Genomic DNA, 25,751 nt, shown 5'->3' with positions numbered 1-25,751 from the left:
GCGCTGCACAAAGTGCAGCACCACTTAGTGCCCCCCTAATGCCACCATGTATGCATCATATTTAAAATACAGCACCATGGCGGTAGTTGGGGGAATAGCATCAAATTTTTCACGCTAGTCTGGCGCTTTGCAGGATTAGCGTCAACAATTTTAACGCTAATCTTGCAAAGCACCCAGAGGCTCATTGTAACCAATGGAAGCCTCCTTTTAATGCCTGCTCTGAGCAGGTGTTAAAAGTGCCGGAAAAAAATGACGCAAATAAATCTGACATATTTCTTTGCGTAGTTTTCCTCCCCCCCCCCCCCCCCCCCAACATGGGGATTCCCCCTTTGCAAACATTATGCCTGGCACAGGCATAATGTAGCGCAAAGGAATAAAAAGTGGGGCAATGGATGCACTGCGTTGCACTACTTTGTAAATATAGCACAGAGTTTTTGCCATTCTAACGCCACATTAGCATAAAAAAAATTACGTTAATGTGGCGTTAGAATGGTGCTAGGGGCTCTTAAATGTGCTCCTATATTTTATGTGGCTAGCTGAGCAGATTAGTAAAGCCAGCCTTTACAAGTACTTTAAAACACATGAATGTATGTGAAAGGGGAGCAATGGAGAGATGAGGGGCACATTTGCCAGGTGGTAGGGAGTGAAGCCGAGGTCGTCATGGGATGGGGGTGCCACAAGCTGTCGCACAGGACGCCACCAGTCCTAAAGCCGGCCCTGATCGTTGCTATTATCTCTTATGCGTTTTATGTATGCTTTTTTACTCGTTCTTTTCGAACTGTTGCTTGTCTATTTAATGTATCTTTTATCTCTATTTATGTGTCGAATGAAGCAAGTACTTGCCCTATTACACTGACTCAGATTAAAACATTTATAGCAAGGAACAACATTTTGGGAAACGTTTGTGCGTCCATTTAAGGTAGAAAACCACAGCAAGCTTTAGAGGTCCGATTTCCCACCCAAAGTCCACACACAGCAAAAACAACAAGCCTGCGGTATAGTACCTGCTGTTTGATGCAAGTGAAATTCAAACTCACGTTCATCAGTGTTCGGAATTGCTTTTTCCTCAACAAACGAGAAAATGACTGTATTTAGACCTGCGTGTAAATCGGCTTACCTCAGTGTCTGCTGCACGAGTGCTTTCTTTCTCATTCTTTCCTTCGCCTCTTTCAGTTGGGCAGGTTTTGGAGGACGAGCCAGTCGCAGACATCGTGCTCGCTGGCGTGCAGCCAGGATCTGGACAGAGAAAAACATGATATCAAAGGGTTCCAGAAAAGTAACTAACAAAACAAATATCTCTATTATGCATTTTATTTATTAAGTTAGTGGCCGTTTTATAAAGCTTGGGTGATCAAAAGCTTTACAAATATGTACAGGTTGTTATGTAGCGTATGTGTGGGTCATGCTTACCAGCCACCACCTAGCTAGCTGTCAAAAGAACAGTGGCTGGCTTATGTTTCCGGCGGGGGAGGAGTTGGGAGCGACCACAATAATAATAATAATAATAAAAAAGAAAAGAAAAAAAAAAGGCACTTACCTGTAGGTGTCTTTCTCGCTGTGTCCTCCTGCTCCTGGAAGTTTCAACGCAGGGGACCAGGAAAGGCCACTAACCAACCCTGACGCTGCTTTCATGCTGGTAATCAGCATGAAAGCAGCATCAGGATTGGTGGTAGCGGGCTCTCTCAGCACTCACCAGAGTGCTGGGGGCCAGTGCCTTCCCTAACCCAGCTGTCTCAAGACAGCTGGGTTAAAGATGTTTAAAGTACACGACTGGCTGGTGGTTACAAGACGGCCGGCCAAAGGGGCATGCACACCTTAAACAAGTGCACAGCTCCCTGCTGCCACTCGGAGGCAATTGCCCTACCCCATCCTAACACTCGATTCAGGACAGAGTGCTTTCTGTAATGTGGGGATTTTTTTGGGCAGTGGTTGCTCGTCCGCTCAAATGAAGGAGCCGCCCCTGCAAGAGAAAGAGGACATGCATCACTCCCAATTCAAAGCCCTTTCTTCCAGGCAGTACATAAACACTTCTCATCAAGAGGGACTTAGAGATTGAGTTTGAGTCAGGAGAAGATGGTGCCTGGGGTGGAGAAGGACAGCCATGCCTCAAAGCCAATCTTCCTGCACATGGCAAAAGGGCACACACAATAAGAGGTTGAACTCAGGGCTTTTGTGTGATCACTTGTGTTCTGTTTTTTTACTGTTAGACTTGGTACCCTTGACGTGGTCTTTCTAACTTTGTGCCTCTACTTCCCAGGTTGTTGCTGTGTGCTGGACTCTGTTTTTACTGTTTTTGTTACTCTGGGCACTTTATCACTTATGACCAGTGCTAAAGTGCAAGTGCTCCCTATGAGAAATTGTATGTGTAACTGGATTTTCCTTCATTCGCATGTTTGATTTACTAGTAAGTCCCTAGTAAAGTGCACTAGAGATGCCCAGGGCCTGTAAATCAAATGCTACTAGTGGGCCTGCAGCACTGGTTGTGCCACCCACCCTGTAAACATGGGTCAGACCTGCCACTGCAGTGTGTGTGCAGTTGCCAGGCCTAAACCTTCCTTTTTTATACATGTAAGGCACCCCTAAGGTAGGCCCTAGGTAGCCCCATGGGCAGGACTCAGTGTATGTTAAAGGTGGGACATGTACTGATGTGCTTTACATGTCCTAACAGTGAAATACTGCTAAATTTGTTTTTCACTGTTGCAAGGCCTATCTCTCTCATAGGTTAAACATGGGGGCTGCCTTTAAATATTTTTAAAGTGCAGTTTCCCTTTGAGAGCAGATAGAAATATGGAGCTTGTTGTCTCTGAACTCACAATTTCTTGCTTAAACCATTCTGTGACTGACTGTTTGTGGATTCTCTGTCTGACAGTTGGGCTGTTTGTAAATCTCCTCTAGACAGTGATACAAAGGGAGCTGGGGTTTAGCCTGCATATCCAGATGAGCCACCTGGGCTAAAGTGGAGGGAGGAGTGGTCACCTACACCTGAATGGGCTGTGTCTGCCCTCACACAATGCAGTCTCCAACCCCCTTGTGTGTGTCTGGGGCCTGGCCTGTGCAAGGCAGGATCCTGTAAACATCAGATTTTTATTTGAAGTTAGGCAACTTCAAAGGCAGAAAGGGGTATAAGTAGTGGACCCAAAACCCCAGACTTTAGATTTCTTCAAGATTAATTTCTGGACCCAAGAGGAACCTCTGCCAAGGAGAACAGCTGAAGTGCTGGGGAGAAGTGCTGTCCCTGCCTGTGCTTTGTTGGGCTATCCTGCAGTTGCTGCTTCTGCCTGTGAAAGGGGAAAAAGACTGGACTCTGTGGTATATTCCTCCTAGAGAAGAATCTCCAAGGGCTTGGACTGAGCTTGCCTCCTGTTCTAAAGTCTCACGGCCATCAAAGACTTTCTCTGCTAGCACCTGGACTATCTGCTGAGACTCTATCCCTGCCAAGTGGAGCCTAATCCAGTCCCTGGGCCCTTCAAAGGTGAAGTTGGTGGAAAACCAAGAAGATCCAAGGAAACCGACTTCGGACGACTCATGACTGATGCTGCTGCCGAATCCCATGACGCCGCCTGCAAACCGAAGCCGTGGTCCTCGCTGGAGTGCGACGACCACGCAGGCCCGACACTGCTGCTGCCTCGCTGAAGTCTGCTACTCTGTGGAAGTTGCTGCACCATGTCATGACCGCCGGATATCAACTCCGCCGGAAGATTGCGGATCCAACACTTCGCACAGATGCTGCCTCACCTCCACCACTCCGCAGCAAGGACCCAACGCCTCTTCGTGACTCCTTTGCTCCGGAGGACCCAGAACGGACACCGCCTTAGATCCAGCGACATCGCGATCCCCAACTCCACACACCAGCTTGTTTTCTCATTTTCACAAGGTACTGTACCTGGGGGTCTGTGTGACCCCGTGACCGGCGCTACTGGCGTCAGATTGTTGGGAATTACTCCGTCACAACACTGTGATATCACATACTCTAAGCACTTGTGTTTCTAAGTGCTATATTGAAGGTTAATCTTAAAAAATTCATAACTTTGCCTGGGTACGTTGGATTATTGTCATTTTGGACTTGTTTAGCTCAGACAAATATTGGCTATTTTTCTAACCTGGCGTTGAGTCATTTTGTAGTGTTTTCACTACATTACTCTGTGTGTTGGTACAAATACTTTACACATTGTCTCTGGGTTAAGCCTTTCTGCTAGTGCCAAGCTACCAAGGGGGTGAGCGAGGGTTAACCGGGTGTGTTTCTCCTTTGCCCCAGTGTGAGGGTCCTTGCTTGGACAGGGGGTAACCTGACTGCAAGGCAAAGACCCGATTTGTAACATTGGTGCTCAGACTTGAGGATTGGACTTATATTTGTACTTGACATACAGTGATTAAGTGTACACTACTATTTTCAGTGCAGACCATTCCATAACCACATACCACTTGTTTTTGTGATTTTGCTTTTACTCTTTTCGGATTTCATCTGCTTCTATTTTTTTACTTTTAAACTTTTCATTGGGAACTCTTTGTTCTGCCTTGGAACTTTGCACTTTTGACTTGCCATAATGTCTTAGGGGGTCATTATGAACACAGCATGATTTCCCGCCATGTTCATGTTGGCAGTCTAAACACAGACTGCCAGCCCGTTCAAGACCCCGCCTGCCCAATAAAGAACATTCCGCAGGGAAGTTGCAGTGTGGCAGGTGCAGCAGCACCCGTCGCGCATATCACTGTCCGTAAATCGGCCAGTGACATGCAGAACAGGGCTGTGCACGAGGGCCCCTGCACTGCCCATGCCAAGCCCGGAGCACCCCTTCCGCCAGCCTTTCCCTGGCGGGGGAAACCACCAGGGAAAGGCTGGGGGAACACAGGTTCTTTATCCCGCGTCAGCCTGGCAGCGGAGTTCCGCCTGTGGCGGTCTCCCGTGTGAACATTATATGGCGGTCCAGACCACTATGCTGGTGGCGCTAATTTCCACCACCATGGCGGTCTGGTCCGCCATGATCATAATGACCCCCTTAATCTGGAGATGCACCAGCTGGAGCTGTTTCTGAGTTGGAGAAGCTGGAGAGTTATACAGTTTCTCAACTGAAACAGTTCAGTAAGGATCTTGCCTGTCCCATTAGGAACTCTGCCAGGAAGGAGGTGCTGCAAAACACACTGAGGGCCTGGGTGACAGCCAAAGAGGTTGGGGGTGCACACAGAGGAGGAGATTGAGGGTGAGGAGGTGCAAGACAGCCATGAGGGCATAGTAGAGGTACCTGTACTGCCTAGGGGGAGGGTCTCCAGGGCGGGTAGCAGTGTGTCCTCTAAGGGTCTGACTCCTAAAGAGTTGCAGGGCAGATAGGCACAGATAGTGCACCGATTTGAGTTGGAGAAGCTCAACATGGAGGTGGAGGAGAGGAGGCTGACCACTGAGAAGAAGAAGATAACTGCTGGGCTCATGAGCTCAGTTTAAGGGAACAAGATCAGAGAAGCCAGTCTAGTAGAGATGGTGGCATCAGTACCGCAGTGCAGCCTGAAAGGAGGGTGCACATACCCAAAGACCTAGTTAAGGATTGATAGTTAAGGAAAATGATATATACTTGTTGTTTAAAGGGCATGAGTCTGCTCTCCACATGAACATGGTCCCTGAAGCACATTGGGGGGTAGGTCAGTAAAAGGGAGGGATACCTTGGAATCCTTAGGGGATCCTCAGGGACTCACCTACACTATCATGAAGAACGCCCCACTCACAAGGTACGGTCTCACCTCTGTGCAGTATCAGGACAAGTTGAGGTCCTGCTAGAAGAAGGAATCCCAAACATGGTTAGAATGGGTTGACTCTTTCTGCAGGTCACTGGATGGGTGAAGGGCAGTAAGATAACAACTTATGAGGGGCTTTACAAACTAATTGCTTGGGAGCACTTGTACAGTCTTTGTTTTCCAGAGCTGCACCAGCACCTGATTGACAGCAAGCTGACTGACCCCAGGATGCTTGCATAGGAAGCAGACCATTGGGTGAGCACCAGGGTCCAAAGGAGGTATGGGGGAGACCACGCCCCCTCTCAGGAGAGAAATTGGGTGGGGGGGGTTAAGGTTAAACACAGGGAGTTCTTTAAAGGGCCCCAACCTAGTTCCCAGGGTAAGGATTCCCAGTCCCCAGTTGAAAAGAAACCATGGTTTTCTAAAGGGAAACCTGCAGAGATGGGATCCCCATAAGTGTTATGTATGTGACCAGGTCATGTGAGAGGGGATCCTACATGTCTCAAGTGGACACTGGCATCCACTGGTGCTCAGTCACAGGGTTTGGGCAGTGTAGCGCTTGGGGAGGAGTTGGTTTTAGGTGAGTGGGAGCCAGCTGAGATGACCCTTGTCTTACAAGGGGACAGTGAGATGATCCAGAGAACCTTTGTGCCTGAGAACACTAAAAAGTACAGGCAGTGGGTGACCATCAATGGACAGAGGGTGGAGGCTTTGAGAGACACAGGAGCCAGTGTTATTACCTGAGGAACAGGTATTTCCCCATATAATTCATCAAGTAGTTGCGGTAGACAACCTGGAGCGCCTGTGCAGAGTGGCACAGGTTCCCTTTGAATGGGGGAAGGAGGTCTCAGGCCAATGGCAATCCATCAGGGTGATCAGGAGGGCCCTGGAGCCTGAAAGAGTGGCCCAGGTGTCTGCCAGAAGGAGGAAGGGCAAGGTGTGCAGGAAATGGCCCCAGAAGTTACCATTGTCTGGGAGGAGGCTGAACCTGAGGGGAACAGGTGGATGAACTGGGGGAGGTTCCCGAGCTGACTCACTGACAGCAGGAAGGGGGACCCACCAGGGAAGCATTCTGTGAGGCACAGAAAGTATGCCCTACTCTAGAGAGTTTGCGGCAGCATGCTGCAGACCAGGCATCTGGCAAGGAGTCTGGTTCACATCTGATTTATCGGGAGGATGGCCTCCTATATAGCGACCCTAAGGTTGCTGAGCCTAGGTCAGCCCATGTACTGGTGGTACCCCAATGCTTCAAAGCCTTCCTACTGGGTCTGGCTCATGATGTGCCTTTAGCTGGACATTAGACATTTGGGGCAGGACAAGACCTTTGAGAGGCTTGTCACTCACTTTTACTGGCCCCACATGCGCAGGCACTCTGATGCATACTGTAGGTCCTACCAAACTTGTCAGGCAAGTGGCAAGAGTGGGGGGAAATTTAAGGATCCCCTCCAACCTTTTCCTATAATCAGCACCCACTTTAAAAGGGGTGGTATTGACATTGTGGGACCTCTAGACCCAAGACAGCCATGGGCAACAGGTTCATCCTGGTCTTGGTGGACGATGCCACCCAGTACCCAGAAGCCATTCCTTTGGCCCTGTGGTGGGACGTGCATTGATGGGGATTTTTACCCACATGGGGTTCCCCAAGGAGGTGCAATCTGATTGGTGTACCAACTTCATATCTACCTAGATGAAGTCTCCATTGAAGGAGTGTGGGCAGGGCTGGCTTTAGGACTGGTGGCGCCCTGTGCAACAGTTTATTTAGGCTCCCCCCCACCTCATGACCTCCTCCTCGGTTTTACTCACTACCACCCGGCAAATGTGCCCCTCATCTCTCCATCGCTCCCCTTTCACATACATTCATGTGTTTTAAAGCACTTGTGAAGGCTCACTTTACTAATCCACTCAGCTATCCACATAAAATATAGGGGCATATTTAAGAGCCCCTAGCGCCATTGTAACACCACATTTGCGTCATTTTTTTTATGCTGTGGCGTTAGAAGGCTAAAAACGCCATGCCTTATTTACATGCATTGCATTGCGCCAACTTGTATCCCTTTGTGTTACATTATGCCTGCACCAGGCATAATGTATGCAAAGGAGGGGGGTAAAAAAATGGCACAAAGAAATCTGACAGATTTCTTTGCGTAATTTTTTTCTGGCACTGTTAAAAGGAGGCTTCCGTTGGTTACAATGGGCCTCTGGGTGCTTTGCAGGATTAGCATCAAAACATTTTATGCTAATCCTGCAAAGCTCCGGACTAGCGGAAAAAATTCTGACGCTAGTCCCCTAACTACAGCCACGGTGTGCCATATTTTAAATACAGTGCACACATGGTGGCGTTAAGGGGGGCGCTAAGGGGTGCAAGAAAAGTGGCGCAGCACTGTGTGCAGCGCCACTTTTTTCTAACGCCACATTAGCATCATTTGTTTTTTTAGCTACTGAGGCCTTAATCAGGTCAAAAACGCTGCACCATATTTACAAAGTAGCGCAATGCACGCATTGCGCCACCTTGCAACCCTTTGCCCTACATTATGCCTGCACTAGGCATAATGTATGCAAAGGGGGCATCCCCCCATTGGTTGGGGGGGGGAGGAGGAATGGCACAAAGAAATCTGACAAATTTCTTTGCGCCCTTTTTTTCCGGTACTTCTAACACCTGCTCAGCGCAGGCGTTAAAAGGAGGTCTACGTTTGTTACTATGGGCTTCTGGGTGCTTTGCAGGATTAGCATCAACATTTTTTATGCTAATCCTGCAAAGTGCAAGACTAGTGTAAAGAATTCTGACGCTAGTCCCCGAACTACTGCTACAGTGCACTCTATTCTAAATACAGCGCACATATGGTGGCGTTAGGGGGGCCCTAGAGGGGGGAAGAAAAGTGGCACATCACTGTGTGCAGTGCCACTTTGTTCAAATATGCAAGCCCCTAGTGTCATTCTAAAGCCACATTAGAGTCATTTTTTTAAGCTAATGTGGCGTTAGAAGGCCAAAAACGAGGCACCATATTTACAAAGTGGCGCTGAAGAAGCTAAGACCCTACTTGTTTGGGACTCTCTTCCGGGTTCTGACCGACCACAGGCCCCTTAGATGGTTAATGCAGATGACGGGTGAGAATCCAAAACTGTTGAGGTGGTCCATCTCACTACAGGGAATGAACTTTACGGTGGAACACCGCCCTGGAACAGAACAAGTCCATGCTGATGATCTTTCCAGATTCTTGCGCCTTAATGAAGAGAAGTTCTCCCCACTTTCAGCTGGTGGGGACACGTCTTAGACCTGGCGTCCTTGGCGTGGTCTCCCCTAACTTTTTGCCTCTCCTTCCCAGGTTGTTGCTGCGTGCTACACTCCATTTTTGCTGTTTTTGTTACTCTGGGCACGTTACCACTCCTGACCAGTGCTACACTGCAAGTGCTCCATATGTGAAACTGTATGTGTAACTGGCTTTTTCATGATTGGCATATTTGATTTACTATTAAGTCCCTAGTAAAGTGCATTAGAGGTGCCTAGGGCTTGTGAATCAAATGCTACTAGTGGGCCTGCAGCACTGATTGTGCCACCCACATAAGTAGCACTGAAACATGGTTCAGACCTGCCACTGCACTGTGTGTACAGTTTTAAACTGCCAATACGATTAGGCAAGTGAGCCCGCTTGCCAGGCCCAAACTTTCCCTTTTTATACATGTAAGGCACCTCTAATGTAGGCCCTAGGTAGCCCCATGGGCAGGGTGCAGTGTATGTTAAAAGTGGGACATGTACTGATGTGTTTTTATGTCCTAACAGTGAAAGACTGCCAAATTCAGTTTTCTCTGTTGCAAGGCCTATCTCTCTCACAGGTTAACATGGGGGCCTCCTTTAAATATCCTTAAAGTACAGTTTCCCTTTGAGAGAAGATAGAAATATGGAGTTTGGGGTCTCTGAACTCACAATTTAATAATGCATCTTTAAGTAAAGGTGGTTTTTAGAATGTTAGCTTGAAAATGCCACTTTTAGAAAGTAGGCATTTTCTTGCTTGAACCATTCAGTGACTGCCTGTTTGTGGATTCCCTGTCTGGGTCAGACTGACAGTTGCGTTGTTTGTGAATCGCCTCTAGACAGTGACACAAAGGGAGCTGGGGTGTAGCCTGCATATCCTGATGAGCCATCTGGGCTAGAGTGGAGGGAAGAGTGGTCACTTACAGCTGAATGGGCTGTGCCTGCCCTCACACAATATAGTCTCCAACCCCTTGGTGAGTGCCTGGGGCCTGGCCTGGCCAAGGCAGGATCCTGTGAACAACAGAGACTTTCCTTTGAAGTTGGGCAACTTCAAAGGCAGAAAGGGGTATAAGTAGTGGACCCACAACCCCAAACATTAGATTTCTTCAAGATTTGTTTCTGGAACCAAGAGGAACCTCTGCCAAGGAGAAGAGCTGAAGAGCTGTGGAGACGTGCTGCTTGTGACTGTGCTTTGTTGGGCTGTCTTGCAGTTGCTGCTTTTGCTGAGAAAGGGAACAAAGACTGGACTTTGTGGTATATTCCTGCTTTTGGAGAATCCCCAAGGGCTTGCCCCCAGTTCTGAAGTCTCAGGGACAAAGACTTCCTCCGCCAGCACCTGGACTCTCTGCTGAGAATCCTGCCCTGCCAAGTGGTGCCTAATCCAGTCCCTGGCCCTTGAAAGGAGAAGCTGGTAAAAAAACAAGAAAAAACAAGTGCACCGACTTCGGATGACCCCGGACTGACGCAGCTGCCAGATTCCATGACACCACCTGCAACTGAAGCTTTGGTCCTTGCTGGAGCGCAATGACCATGCAGGCCAGACACCTCAGCAGCCTCACCAAAGTCCGCGACTCTGAGTCCCAAAGTGCCATGCCACCGACGTCCGTGACACCCGACTTAGCTGCACCACACTGTGACAGCCGGATATTGACTCTGTCAGAAATGTGCAGATCCAACGCTTCGCACCAATGCCGCCTCACCTCCAAAACTCTGCAGCAAAGATCAGACGCCTCTTCTTTATGCCTCCACTCCTTCGCTCCACAGCACCTGAACCGACGCCACCTCATATCCAGCAGCTTGTTTCCTAATTTTCACTAGGTACTCTATCTGGGGGTCCGTGTGACTCTGTGACCGGCACCATTATTGTCAGATTGTTGGGAACAACTCTGTCACGATGCCGTGATATCACCAATGCGAAGCATTTGTGTTTCTAAGCACTACATTGAGGTTTAATCTTTTAAAAAGTCATAACTTTGCCTGTGTATGTTGGATTTTTGTCATTTTGGTCTTGGTTTGCTCAGATAAATATTGGCTATTGTTCTAACCTGGTGCGGAGTAATTTCGTAGTGTTTTTTTCTGTATTACTGTGTGTGTAGGTATAAATACTTTACACATTGTCTCTGGTTAAGCCTTTCTGCTCATGCCAAGCTACCAAGGGGAGAGCGGGGGTTAACCAGGTGTGTTTCTCCTCTGCTCTGTGAGGGTCCTTGTTTGGACAGGGAACAACCTGACTGTCAACCAAAGACCTGGCATTGTGTCCTCCCTTGAAAGACACTTTTTCTGTCTGGAAGACATCCCTGCTGTCAGGGAACACCAAATGTACACTGAGCCCAACATAAGGGGTTAATTTCTGACACAAGTCAGCCTTTTTCTGACATAAGTCTGTCACTGGCATAACAATGTTAAGTACACCTGACTTAATTGTGGCCATTTATCACATAATCATGGCCATCTATTCCATATCTCAAGTCTCATTGGATTAATAATGTCCATGGTGAACATGATGTGGGTATTTTTAGCATTATGGTGGGCAGCAATGGCACATTTGTGGCCATGACATAACAGTGGGCATCCTTAGCATAATGTAGGCATCCCTAGCATTTTAGTAGGCATCTCCAGCATGTGCAACACAATAGGTCTGGGTGATGCATTTGTTCGTGGGAAATCACAAGCTGATCTTTAGAGACCATGCATAAACTCTAATCTTTGAGGCAAAAGTTATGTTTTTGTCACAAAAAACGCAAGATTTTCTATTGGGGTGTTAACCCAAAATGGAAAGTGCATTGTGCTAGAAAACAAATATTTTGAGAAAGTATAGGCATAGTTTTACTTCACAACGGTTTATCTTGAAGATCTGTATATCTCCAAGTTTATGTAAATGTGGAGTTCAGTATAGTAAACATATACTTACATATATGCATGCATCCTTCATGGTATTGTATTAATAAATATTCTGGATATGATATTTTGCCATCACTCAATTTTATGAAACATCTGGGAGGTCACTACTAGTAATCATGTTGTGAAAGTAAGTAGTAGCTCGGTATTTCATCTATCAGAAATAACTTTAGTTATAGAAAAGGTTGGATACCCCGCCCTAGTGTAATGACCAAAGAGAATATGTATTGTTAAATCACAGGATACACTCAAATATTTTTAAAAAGTCAATAGTGGCTATTGCCACCTGTATTAATTTATAGTGATCATATAGCGAACATGGACTATATTGTTGGCTTAAATGATACCTTTCTATGTTTCAATTTGTGATCACTTGTAAGGCACTATAACTCATGCTAGGTACAGAGGCAAACGCTTAATTCAAAGGCCTTGATATCCATGCATTCACAACAATGAAACATGAAAATAAATTGTTTAAAAATATGTACTGTTATTTATTTCACATTTTCATTCAAAAGAGTGTGAGTTGCACTACTAAATTAATTTATTTTACTGAAATAAAAGCCAATGTCCCAGGTACCAGTGGGAGCTGCAAAAAGAAAACATTGTCATTCAGGACAGTTTTAGCCTACTGTTCTGCACTGCTTTAGCCACCTCTGTGGCTAGGGGTCTAGGCCAATATGTTTCATACCACATTTATGTTGCTTCCAGTCTCCATATAAAGCATCTGCTTCTTCCTTCCGATTTTGATCGAGTTGAGTGCTAAAGGTGAGGAACTTACATTGGAGGAATGAACCTAAGATATGGCGTTTTATCACCATGACAAGTCACGTAGTTGAAGTGTGACTATCAAGTGTAACATGCAGTTCAATGCAATAATACTTTATTGTACCGCATTTCTTTTGCATTATTCGGAAGAGGGTCCATCTGCTTTTGTTATAATGTGCTTCTTTGCGTGTTACAGTTAAGGGAAGATGCCAGAGGGGGCATATCATTCCGGGAACCAACACTCCTCAAAGCTGTACACTCCACATTGGTAAATCTATGAAGGTCACGTCTCCGGTTCCTCCTCCTGGAGCAAAGCAGATTTCCATGCCAAGGCGAATCTTCCCTTTGCCAAAAGTAGGACCAGTTCTGAGGATCTGCACTTTCTTTGCTCCTGGCCTTCAGCCATTTTAATCCAGTTATGATTGTGAGAAAACAGGGCTGATTGCAGAGGGCCCCCTGACTTTTTGCCCCAATTATTCACTTTTTGCTGGTGTTTTCCTGACTCTGATCGTGCCCGGGGTACTGATAACTAGTCCCAAGGCCTGTGCTCTGTGTAAAATCAGTATGCAAGTTAGGCTAATTATAATTGGCTAAGTCAACCTACCTATAAGTCCCTAGTATATGGTAGGGCATGTAGGTTTAGTGACCCCAACATAGGTGCACTGCTGAGGTGCCCAGTGTCATTTTAAAGGCAGGCCTGCCTTGCTGGCTGCTTTTAAATTAAAGTTACATGCAAATTCGACTTTGGAATTAAAAGTAGTTCCAAAGCCTTAAACTACCTTAACTTTACATATAAGTCACCCCTAAGGTGTGCCCTAGGTGCCCCTAGGGCTGGGTGCCATGTAACTATAAGCAGGGATTTTATAAAAATAGTTTTATAAGCCCTAGTGAGGTAAAACAGCCAAATTTGTTTTTCCTTCATTGTAGTGAATGGCCTCCATATGCTAGAATGGGGGGACTTTATTTTAATTTTAAAAATCCCCCTAAGTAACAAATACTACAAGTTTGGTCTCAAATTAATTGTTATAATAAAACCCACAACTTCCAGTTGTGGGATTTAATATAACTTGTTCATTGTTATAATAAATCCCACAATTCCAGTTGTGGGATTTAATATAACTTGTTCAGGTAAGTAGTTTTAAACTTTACCAGAAAAGTTGCCAACTTCAGCCCTGCAGTGTTTCTGCTGCTTTGCTCTGATTGGCCAGCCTCTGGCAGCCTGGCCAGGCTGCCTTGATGAGGTGTGAAGTGGCCTGGCTCAACACAAAGAGATGTGCCTGGGGGAGGAGATCTTCCCTCAGCAGATGGGGAAGCAGGAAAGGGGGAGGGCTGCCAAACTGGTCTTCAAAGGCAAGGAAGGACATTTGGAGCAACACAGCAACACCCTTACATCCTGCAAACCCAGACAATCAGGTGCCCCCTTGATTAGTTTAGGAGAGGGCAGGAGAGGGGTGTGTTTAGGATTTTTTGTCACACCAGTGGGTGGGCTCAGCCAGATGTAACCTCCAAAAATCACTTTCAGCCATGATGGATTTTTGAGGAATGTTGCTCTCGGTCATTGATTTTTGCCCCACTTCCCTGGAAGTAGTCATCACAGGGGGGAGGACCCTACCCCTGATTGGAGAACCAAGACCCCCCTCTTTTTCACCCAGGAGCAAGGATAAAACTTGCAGACCTGCACCCACACCACAGTTCCCTACCAGATCCCTACCAGGAAGAACTACAGAAGAAGAAGGACCGCCCTGCTGGACCCCTGACCTGCTCCTGGACACTGCACTCTAGAGGACTGCACCAGCTGCACACTTGGGCTTCATCACAAGAAGGACTTTGCCTGACTTCAACTGGTTCAAGGAGGGACTCCCTGTTTGCTACAGGTGAAAACTTGCTAACCAGAGTCCCCTGCACCAACTCCAGAAGAAACCAACCAGCTGACCACTGTCCAGTGGCCAAAAAGGAGTTTGCGCAAGGTGCATTCTGGGAGTTGTAGTCCACACCCCCAAGGAGCATTTCAGAGCTTCTGGAACCTTGGGGTGAACTGTGGACCTTAAAAGAACATCTGGAAGAAGATCCAGAAGTTTGGAGAACTTTTGGAAAAAAGCTCCATAGAGGGACCGACCCGCCGCAGCAACTCTAGCTGGCTTGGCTCAACTGCGACCGGCCTGACTTGCAGGTTCGTCCCGGTGAAGAAAATCTCCAAAAAAGTGACTACGTCCGAACGTGGGAAGTTGACTTGGACCTCCCAGGCAGTGTATCCGAAGAGGGCTCCAGGGACGTCGGATCAAGATTCAGGTTTGCCCCGGGCGAAGGATTTTCACCTCGAAAAAACAACTAAGTCCGAAGGTAAAAATCTCCACCGAGGGCTCCCGCGACGCGTATCCAAGGAAGAGTTCCAGGAGGTCGGATTGGACTGGCAGGTTCGTCCCGTTGAAGAAAATCTTCAGAAAAACTACTAAGTCCTAATGTAAACTTTTGACCAAGACCTCCCGCGGGCTGTAGCCGAGCCGGGCTCCACCGCGGTTGGCCTTTAAACTTTGACTTTGCCCCGGTCGAAGTGTGACCAGATGACCAGATCAGTGCTTTTTGTTTCTATGCGCTAGAAAGCAATAATTCTTTAAAAATTAATATCTCCGGTTCCCCTTATCCAATTCTTTTCTGTTGGGTCTCATTTTAAAGCTAAAAATATTCCCTATTTTTATAAATTGATTTTGGATTTTTAAACTGTTTCCTGTATTTTATTTGATTACTGTTTTGTGATATTTGAACGCTTTACGCTTTGCCTCCTAAGTTAAGCCTTGTCGCTCGTTACCAAGCTACCAAGGGTTGAGCTAGGTTTAATTTACTGAGACCTCACTGGACCTAAGTGGAGGTTAATGGCCTATTGTTAAGTGTAGGTACTTACCTGCCCTTACCAATAACCCATTTTCCAACAATGATTAAAACGGATTCTATGATAACCTATCAAAAAATCTGATACCACCCAGGACAGACAGCACTTATGTACATCTACATTCCATGCATGATGTGCAGCTTGTCAAAACTATTTTAGTTGTTGTCTCACTGTAAAAACCGTTACTCATTTACTAATTGTTAAAAGTATACTGGAATGTGCTTTTAGCACAGTTCAAATCAAACACAAGACGTATGTAAGTAATACAGTGTTTTTAAAGATGCCAACAACACTAGTAAAATGACAAGGATACAAGTCTATACCCTTCAATTTCAGAGACAGTAACGTTTGGGGCCATATCATGGATCCCGTTCAAAATTAGCAGGAATATGTGGAAATATATGACAATAGTAGGACACAAGTTCCTAACAGCTCTACACCACTTATAAATTTTGAAATGACCTTTTAATCTCCTGACACATCACGTTATATTTTTGGTGATAAATTATAACGCCCTTCACTATACCAAACAGTTTTTCCTACAATTAGGAATGCAAGTGATTATTTGACTTTTGTACTCGGTATATAAATAAATAGTTCAAATAATATTATTACCATACTAAATAAGGCTTTTTAAAATTAAATATAACTTACCTTTTCAAGTTCCGTGGAAGTGTCTTGAAAATGTGAGCAAGAGTGAAGAACAAAGTGCTTGGGAAGATGGCCTGGCTCACACTCCATATACTTAGTTGCATCACACAAGGTTTCACTGAAGAAGTCGCTGCACCCTCGGTTCTTCCAAGCCACAACTGCTGCCACTACAAGGATCTGCAAAAGGTACGAAGCCTTACTAGAGGCCGCTGTGAGGCTCACTAAAGACCCATTTTATACAGTACCCTGCATGGGGCTAGGAAAGTACTCATTGTGTCTTGATATACGCAACACACAAGAGAAGGGGTAAAGAGCCACTATCATTGATAAGTGTGACTCTAAAAACAATATGAAAACGTTATCATTAGGTTTGTTTTCGGGAATTGCTTAAGCATTCAGAAAAGCCATTTTGTGAAAGGGTTGGGTTCGATCTGACAAGGTGCCCTCTGAGCACAAGACCAAACATGAAAGTCAGTGACAACACCCAGGCATTTACCTACCCTCAAGACAGTCCAATTCGCCCTCTCTACAGAGCTAATTTATTGCCTTCCACCAAGGTTCTGGAGCAGCCCAATTCAGCCTCCATCCTTTACATATTATCATTGTGCAGTTATACATTTAGTTTTGACATAATATTAGAACAGTTCACAGTAAATATAAACACGTGTGAACATTTAAATACACTAATGAAATGTAACTATTGAGAAGCTGAAGCTTTATAGACGTGCACACTAATGTTCATTTGAAAATCCTTGTGTGTTCATTAATCACATTATATTTATATTTTATAAGTAAACATGCATTCTCATTCATGTTTTGCATTTATTTTGAAAGCTATATGTGTACATGTATAATCATATTTGAAATGCACATTAAATGTTTACTTAAATTCAGCCTGACTAAATACCTTAATTTTGAAATGTATTTTGTTTGGTTAGCCTGTTCTTTTTTTTTTTTGCAGTTGAGTTCTTATGATTTCATTAGCTACCGAAAAGGAGAATTGTTATATATATTAGTTTATTGATAGCAAGGCCTGAGAAGAGATATCTTGGCAATAGACGACAAGACCTAAAGAGCAGCTGAATCCTTCTATTCATTGCATATTGGGGGAAGCTCACGGTTGCAGTACCATTTCAAGTTGTGTGGGATGGGAAATTTAGCTGAGATTGCAAATGCACACCACAGGTGGACAAATGCTTTGTTTCTCGTGGGGTGGAAGAGATAGGATTGATGTAAAGGTTTCTATTTGTTAAACTTTGAGTGTACAGACCTCTCTGCTTCCTTAATACTTGCAAGTGTGAAGCTTCATGGTACATACCTATTCCTTTTTCTGGATGATTTCTACTTAAGCCTTCACATTGCTGACGCCTTCTCACATTTCCAAATTTCCCAAAGATGTCATTCAATCCATCCTCATTCCTTATTTAGAATTCCGATTTGATGATTTTATAATCATTTTATGTTTAGGAGAGAGCAGGAATGTCTTTATGGAACACCTATTCCTAGGTCTCAGTTTCTGTATTGTAGGGGCTGGTAATGCTTTGTATTTTATCCTACTGAGACTGATCCAAATGCGATATTTCATCTTGCAAGCTGTAATCTTGCATCATTCTAGTATTCTCCTGATATGCATATATATTGGATAGATTATTGATTGCAAATAAATTTACTTAACTTTAATAACAGATTCCTGGTCCTTATTGTGTGGCCAAATGGGCTTCACAAGAACTGAATTGTTTTATTATTGATAACTCCCTAGGTGTCTCAATTAACTTAAAATGTTCCCCCAGATGAGAAATTGTAAATCACGCACCTGCACGCTCTCAGTTGGTAGCATGCATTTTTTTTGCTAAGATTGTGTGGTGTGATACAGTGATGTTTTAAGTTGTTGTGCGGATGTGCAAGCACATAATTTTAAAAAGTTGAAGTGGTTATCAGGCTAGACGTAGCCTAAGATCCTGGCATAGTAACAAATTATCAGTGTAGAAAACACTGTTGTAATTGTCTCCTAAGTTTGGTGGTGTTACTCGTGAGGTACCGTTGGCTACACAATTGAGATGAGGACAAATAACTGTGTTGAGTAAGGTGTGGTTGGTGTGGTGGATCCTTTTGTGCAGGGGTGAAGCTACACTAATCTGGGTGATTCCTCACTGGACGGTAAAGGCCAGAAAATGTTGCTCTTGATAATTTCTTGTGTGATTGAAATACTACTGATTCGTTAGTGGAGCAGACAACATTTGTTGAATTTGCTTGGCAGTGTTGTTGCGCTCCATATTGCAATGTTTGGGAGGAACTGAAAAGGATGGTAAACCACTGCGAGAAGTGAGAAGGACGTCACAGTGTGCTACTCTGAGATTGGATGGCTGGCATTAGTGTTGCACTGTTATTGGTTGACAACATCAGAGTGCTGCTCTATTATTGGTTGTTAACAACAGGATGAGAATTGTGGGCAAAATAAAAAATGTTCTTACTTGAAATTTCAAACTATTTTATTATTTATGATTATTGAAAATGTTAAAAATGTAATAGTGTTAAAACATACTATTTGCAACTGACAAACCAAATGTCCCTTATGGAAGCTCCCAAAATCCCCTCAAGGTAGTTTTCAAATGTTATCATTGCCAGGGCAAATGTATTGGTGAGCTGTGCTTCAAAATGCGCCATTTGCAAGAGTTTCCGTAACTATTTATTGGATTATGGGACAACCAACAATCCAAAAACTGCATTACCACCATATAGTATTTTACCCAAAAAATTTTAGTGCGGAAAACACCAGTGGTATTCTTTTCATTTCTGTAGTCATTAGTGGGGGCCATGCAGCAATAAACATTTACTGCTGACTATGCAACTGCCTAATGATTTTATAAATTATAAGCAAAATTCCAATGTCACAATATTCTACACATCTGTAGCATAATCTGCTCATACAGAAGCTGTAGGCGTGAAACTGAGACGTTATCCCACTGTTTTGTGAGTATTGTTTATTTTTTACTATTTCTAGTAATCAAAATGGTGCCTTACCACAAACGGTTGCAGGACACAGAAGCAGAACACGGTCGAAAAGAATAATGCATGGAACCAAAGAATACATTTTGTTGAGCCAAATCTGTATATTAAGAGAAAACACAGATATAGGAATATCAACATGTAAAATATTGCCCAAGAACAGATGAATGTGCTTTTTTCATGTACATAACAAAAACTGTAAATGTTGAGCATTATTTTAACATCTGCTCCATTGTTTAAATAAACGCGTTCTTAAACAATTTAGAATTATATGCAATGAAATGCATGTACATGTAAACACTTCATCATAGTGTGTGTTAGACCTGACAGCCTTAGGGTGGTCACCCCTAACTTTTTGCCTGCCTCCCTCCCCTTTTTGGACACTGTTTTTGCTGGCTTTTAGACTCTGCGCACTTTATCACTGCTAACCAGTGCTAAAGTGCATATGCTCTCTCCCTTTAAACATGGTAACCTTGGATCATACCCGATTGGACTATTTAATTTACTTATAAGTCCCTAGTAATGTGCACTATATGTGCCTAGGGCCTGTAGATTAAATGCTACTAGTGGGCCTGAAGCACTGGTTGTGCCACCCACTTAAGTAGCCCTTTTACCTTGTCTCAGGCCTGCCATTGCAAGGCCAGTGTGTGCAGTTTCACTGTCACCTCGACTTGGCATTTAAAAGTACTTGCCAAGCCTAAACCTCCCCTTTCTCCACATATAAGTCACCTCTAATGTGTGCCCTAGGTAACCGCTAGAGCAGGGTGCTGTGTGGGTGAAAGGCAGGACATGTACCTGTGTAGTTTACATGTCCAGGTAGTGTAAAACTCCTAAATTAGTTTTTGCACTACTGTGAGGCCTGCTCCCTTCATAGGCTAACATTGGGGCTGCCCTCATACAGTATTGAAGTGGTAGCTGCTGATCTGAAAGGAGTAGGAAGGTCATATTTAGTATGGCCAGAATGGTAATACCAAATCCTGCTGACTGGTGAAGTTGGATTTAATATTACTATTCTAGAAATGCCACTTTTAAAAAGTGAGCATTTCTTTGTACTTAAATCTTTCTATGCCTTACAATCCACGTCTGGCTGGGCTTGGTTGACAGCTCCTTGTGGAATTACTCAGACACACCCCAAACACAGGGTACTCAGCCTCACTTGCATACATCTGCATTTTGAATGGGTCTTCCTGGGCTGGGAGGGTGGAGGGCCTGCTCTCACACAAAGGACTGCCACACCCCCTACTGGGACCCTGGCAGACAGGATTGAACTGAAAGGGGACCTGGTGCACTTCTTAGCCACTCTTTGAAGTCTCCCCACTTCAAAGGCACATTTGGGTATAAAACAGGGCCTCTGCCCTACCTCATCAGACACTTGCTGGAGAAGAAACCTGAACCAGAACCTGCATCCTGCCAAGAAGAACTGCCTGGCTGCCTAAAGGACTCACCTGACTGCTTTCAACAAAGGACTGCTGCCTTGCGGTTGCCCTGCTGCCTTGCTGAACTCTTGTGAGGCTGGAAAAGTGCTCTCCAAAGGCTTGGATAGAGCTTGCCTCCTGTTCCCTGAAGTCTCAGGACCAAAAAGACTTCTCTTTTTCATTTGGACTCTTCGTGCGCCGAAAATTTCGACGCACAGCTTGCTCCGCAGCGAGAAAATCGCAGCACACCGATGCGACACCTCCGTGGCGACCGGAACTTCGACGCACGGCCTCGCAAGGACAACGCCACCCGACTTCCAGAGGGGAAATCGACGAGACGCCTGCCGTGAGACCGAGAATTCCACGCACAGCCTCCCGGAACGACGCGCAGCTGGAAAACAAGCCGAAGAATCCACGCATAGACCCCGGGACATCTGGTAATCTCGCGACCCACAGAAAGACTGTCCGCGCTCCAGAAAACGACGCACGACTTCCTCACGTGAAAAATAACGACGCAAGTACGTGTGTGCAGAGGAGAAATCGACGCACACACCATTTTTCCACGTATCTCTTCTCCTGCGGCCCTTTGCGGAGATTTTCCACTTTAAACCAGGTACTTTGTGCTTGAAAGAGACTTTGTTTGCTTTTTAAAGACTTAAGACACTTTATATCACTTTTCAGTGATATCTCTACAATTTCACATTGCATCTTTATTCGTTTTGACCTACAATTATCCTGATAAATATTATATATTTTTCTAAACACTGTGTGGTGTATTTTTGTGGTGCTATATTGTGTTATTGTATATTTATTGCACAAATACTTTACACATTGCCTTCTAAGTTAAGCCTGACTGCTCGTGCCAAGCTACCAGAGGGTGGGCACAGGATAATTGTGGATTGTGTGTGATTTACCCTGACTAGAGTGAGGGTTCTTGCTTGGAACAAAGGGTAACCTGACTGCCAACCAAAAACCCCATTTCTAACAGTGTGTATATAAAATACCGATGCACTATACTAACATTTTCCAGTACACATTCAAATATTGGAAATATATGCTTAGCAAATGGCTCTCTAACTGAGAAAGTCAGTGGTGTGGTGAGGCACCACTCACTTTTATGCGATTTATCAATTATATTTCCAAGCTAACCCTGCTCTTTGGGAGCTTTTCATAAGAGAAGATAACCATAAAGATCACACATTCATCAAATGTTCTTGCCCTAGGTTTATAGGGGAAATAGAAGGCCAAAATTACAGCAGAAAGCAAGAATACGAAAGTTCAAAAACTGCTGTCTGAGACAGTTACCCAGAAGGGTATTTAAAAACAATAAAATGAATGACATCCAAGACTTCAAATCCTTTATGCTATTCAATGCTGATGTCTGCCATCTACCTGACCAAAGTAGACTTTGCCTCATCATTGTTACTGTGCTTCTGTCCCAGGTATATGCAAGGATGCCCTACCCGGCCTCAGTGTCTTCTCTCAATGACTCAAACAGGTGCATCCCTGCAATCATTCTGACGACCAGGAAACAGCAGTGATACATGCTTCTGTATCATCAGGATAACAGGAAATACAAAGGTAAACACTGCATATGTGATGGGTCAAACAACCTAGCATGTGCAGCTTTTGATTTTTGGTATGTGGGTGGACTAAAGTTCAGCTTTAAATACTCATCCCCAAAGACTAGTTGAGTCAGGGCCCCACTCTCTCCCTCACAATGTGAATGACAGAGGGGGTCTGCACCATGCCCAAATACACCGAAGGTTCTCAACTGTATACCTGTGCTGAGCCTGCCATATAGGTGCCATAGCAGACATATATCAAGCATGCTAGGTGCAGGATTGCCACATGAGTAGACACTTAGGTAAAACTAATAGGTCACATGCCTTTCTAATACAAGTGGCAAACTGAAAAAACTCAAAACTTAATTTTCAAAGTATAAGGAAGTGGTAGATTGTAAAGGGAAACATTTGCCAAGATCTCATTTTTTGCTGTAGCCCAGGAAGCATATTTATGGGCCACCAAGAGACGTGTCATGCTATTTAGAATTTCACATGGAGAGGAAGGTAAGCCATTGAATAAGAAGCAAGCAGATAAGAGTGACAAAGCCAATCAATGGAAGGCAATGGATAAGCCTGTGCAAATTGGGGCTTGCATTTACACCCCACCACCTTCCAACCCTTCAGTGCTATGTTACTTCAGGCCTAGGTGCATGATCTTTCACAAAGGCAGCATGTAATGAATAAACAACATCTGAGCATCCGCAACAAAGTAACACATTTTCACCTACCAGCAACTATGACTTCACTGCCCAAACCTCCATCCTCATCAAAAATTACCTAGCAGTGTTCAGCTCAATGAGCACTAACAGTAATATAGCCAAGACTGTCCTCCACACAGATGATGTACTCCTCATAACCACAGAACACCAGAGTACATCACCAATACATAAAACCCTTTCCTGCATGGAACACAAGTATAATGTTCTACTTGATGATTTACTGATCCTTCTAGTGAAACAATGGTGTAACATGCAGGCAAACTATTTCTTTGCTGGTTTCCGTAACAAACAGTACATTCTCCCTTACCCACCTTGACATATAGGCGGCACTGATGGAACATTCAATAAGAAATGCCTAAAATCTACAACCTGTACTTCTAGAATGGAATTCCTCCATGTGTCCCACTTTCCATCTCTGAAATATCACAGGAAATAGCACAATCATGCCTTTCCACAAATTCCTGACACCCACTGACCTATGCCTGCAGTTGTATTATCACCAACGTGCCTTGTTTAATCTACTTTCACCACAACCACCCAAATACTCCAATATATTGTTCAAGCTCCCCAGAAGTTTGTGAAAACTCTTATGGGCACTCTGTAATCAAGCATAACTGGGCTGTATGTCAGTGCTACTCCTTGAATTTGGCTCAGCTTTCAGGTAATGCCAATGCAAGCCATTGCTGTTCTGCTATTTCAAACCACTGAAATCTGCTTAATTACCTGATTCAAAATAAAAGAATCACTCAAACATATCCTTCTGATGACATGGCTGCACCAAGCCAGAAAGAAATCTATAAGCACTGCAATGCTAGCTGCTTAATGTACACTTAACAGCTTTATACACGCCAACTGGTGAGTCCTCTGTATTATCAGTCAATCGTATTGTTTAATCAGCTCAAAAGCCATAAAAGATTAAAACAAAGCATACATTAGCTGTTCTGGAAATATGACTGCGTCATCAGCATACAATAGGATGGGGATTAGACACTTTAAAAAAGAAAGGATTTTTTTTGGGGGGGAGGGATGGGGGGATCCCACCCCTGTCGCATACCTCTGCCTGTTCTAATTGAAGGGGTGGTTTCACCTGGGGGCCAATAACGGACCATTACAGAAGTAATATGCATACATCTTATCATGAATAACAGTTCCTTTTCCATCCCCTTTATGTTCTGTGGTTTACTATGTAGAAAGCACTTCCCCTCCTTTGCCAGAACATATTTCCCTACTAAAAGATAAAGATTAAAACATTGTTCCACAGTGCTGATCCCAGGACGGAAACCAAACTGTACTTCCGATAAATGTTATTTTCATCTGCCCATACTTCCAGACGAGAGAGAAGAACCCATTCTAAAAAAATGTAGCACTGTAATCAATTAATGATATAGGACAGAAGCAACTAGGATACCTTCTGTCCTCTTCTTGAAAATGGGGACTATAGTCGTGACCCTTCATGACCCATTATTGCAGCTCTCAATATGTTAGTTATCCCATGAGGAAATGTTTGCTTTACAAACGTCCACTGGGACACCATCGGTGACCGGGGATTTCTCTGCAGTGTTCTTTGAAGTACCCAGGCCACCCCCCTGACCTGTACTGAGTTACAAAAGGCTTATAGCTGTGTAGTAACAAAGGGTCTATCTCACTCTGATTCTAGAGTAACATTCTCTACTACGCCTGTTTGGAAAATTTCAGAATAATGATTCACATAGGCTGCAGCGATGATTAGAGACTCTGCTATGGAAGAAATCTGGTCTTAGAAAAAATGATTATTTACAACCTTACAGAATCCCATAGAATCCCTTACCCTTCCTGCTTCTGATAAATCTTCTCATGCTTTATGTTGTATCTCCGCCTTACATGCCTCCAACATATTTCTATACAAACTTTGTGCATGATTAATCTTCTGGTGGCATCTTGGGCGTGAATGTAGGTGCAGTGAATTCTATTTAGCTTTTATTGGGACTAAGGAGATTAAGTTAGCCCTTTGGATTGCAGGCCTTTGCCCCGTCATCTAGTGACTTAACATACCTAGCATGCTCCGTTTTAGTCCATTTATTCCATTATTTCTTTTAAGATGGCTGCTATTGTTTGTAGTTAGAGAAATGTTTTGAATTACATTATCAGTGGCACTCTGTCAAGGCATCACTATCAGTGTTATAATCAAGTGATGTGCGCAGGTATTCCCATCATGTCCCTTTCTTACGTACGTGTGACAGGAACATAATGTACACTTGTTGGGGATTGTTTACTTTATTGCTGCCACAAGTGTGCCTCCTTATCAATTGTTTGGGAACAAAACTGCGTCAGGTGTCCTACAAGATCTGTATAAATACATATCACACAGACAAAGTTATCAAAAGGATTCCTATCAGATGCCATCTACGCCATCTATGCAGCACGTTACCTCGCTGCAGAACTCAGCCTTTGTGTCACCACGGAGTCTGACCTAGAGACCTCGTTCCAAGGTAACAAGGGTTGTGGGGGGCTTCTGATGGACATGGTACCGGCAACTTAGGTTTATCACACCTAGCTCTCGTTAGCTTAGAGATTAAGGCCCTAATTATGAGTCTGGCGGTAATGACCGCTGACCGCTGTGCTGGTGCCCACCAAAAGACCACCAGTGGCGGCGGTAACCATACTGCCGTATTAGGAGTACAAAAACACTACCCGCCAAAACACAGCCAAATCCATGACACCGCCAGGGCCAACAACGGCAGAAAGTCAGAGGACAGCAACCCACCATGCCAACAACAGACTGCTCACCAAATTCTGATCCACAAATCAGCACGGTGGTCATACAACGGTGGTCCTCTACTGGCAGTACAGACTGCCACGGTAAATAATGGCACCCACCAACAAATGCAC

General features: G+C 44.5%; 1 protein-coding gene across 1 annotated transcript in view; it reads right to left on the bottom strand.

The window, feature by feature from the left end:
• PKD1L1 (polycystin 1 like 1, transient receptor potential channel interacting) overlaps positions 1 to 25,751 on the bottom strand; it is a 1,079,023-nt gene that overhangs the window by 298,910 nt on the left and 754,362 nt on the right. The window contains exons 50-52 of the mRNA XM_069216140.1: positions 19,200 to 19,284; positions 16,182 to 16,355; positions 1,118 to 1,236 (exon numbers count right to left, since the gene is read on the bottom strand). Coding sequence (XP_069072241.1) covers positions 1,118 to 1,236; positions 16,182 to 16,355; positions 19,200 to 19,284 — 378 coding nt within the window. The remainder of the gene's footprint in view (positions 1 to 1,117; positions 1,237 to 16,181; positions 16,356 to 19,199; positions 19,285 to 25,751) is intronic.

Source organism: Pleurodeles waltl, chromosome 2_1 (assembly GCF_031143425.1).
Source record: "Pleurodeles waltl isolate 20211129_DDA chromosome 2_1, aPleWal1.hap1.20221129, whole genome shotgun sequence".
NCBI classification, from domain to species: domain Eukaryota; kingdom Metazoa; phylum Chordata; class Amphibia; order Caudata; family Salamandridae; genus Pleurodeles; species Pleurodeles waltl.
Note: the sequence above shows the minus strand (reverse complement) of the source record. Positions and strands in the feature narration are given on the sequence as shown.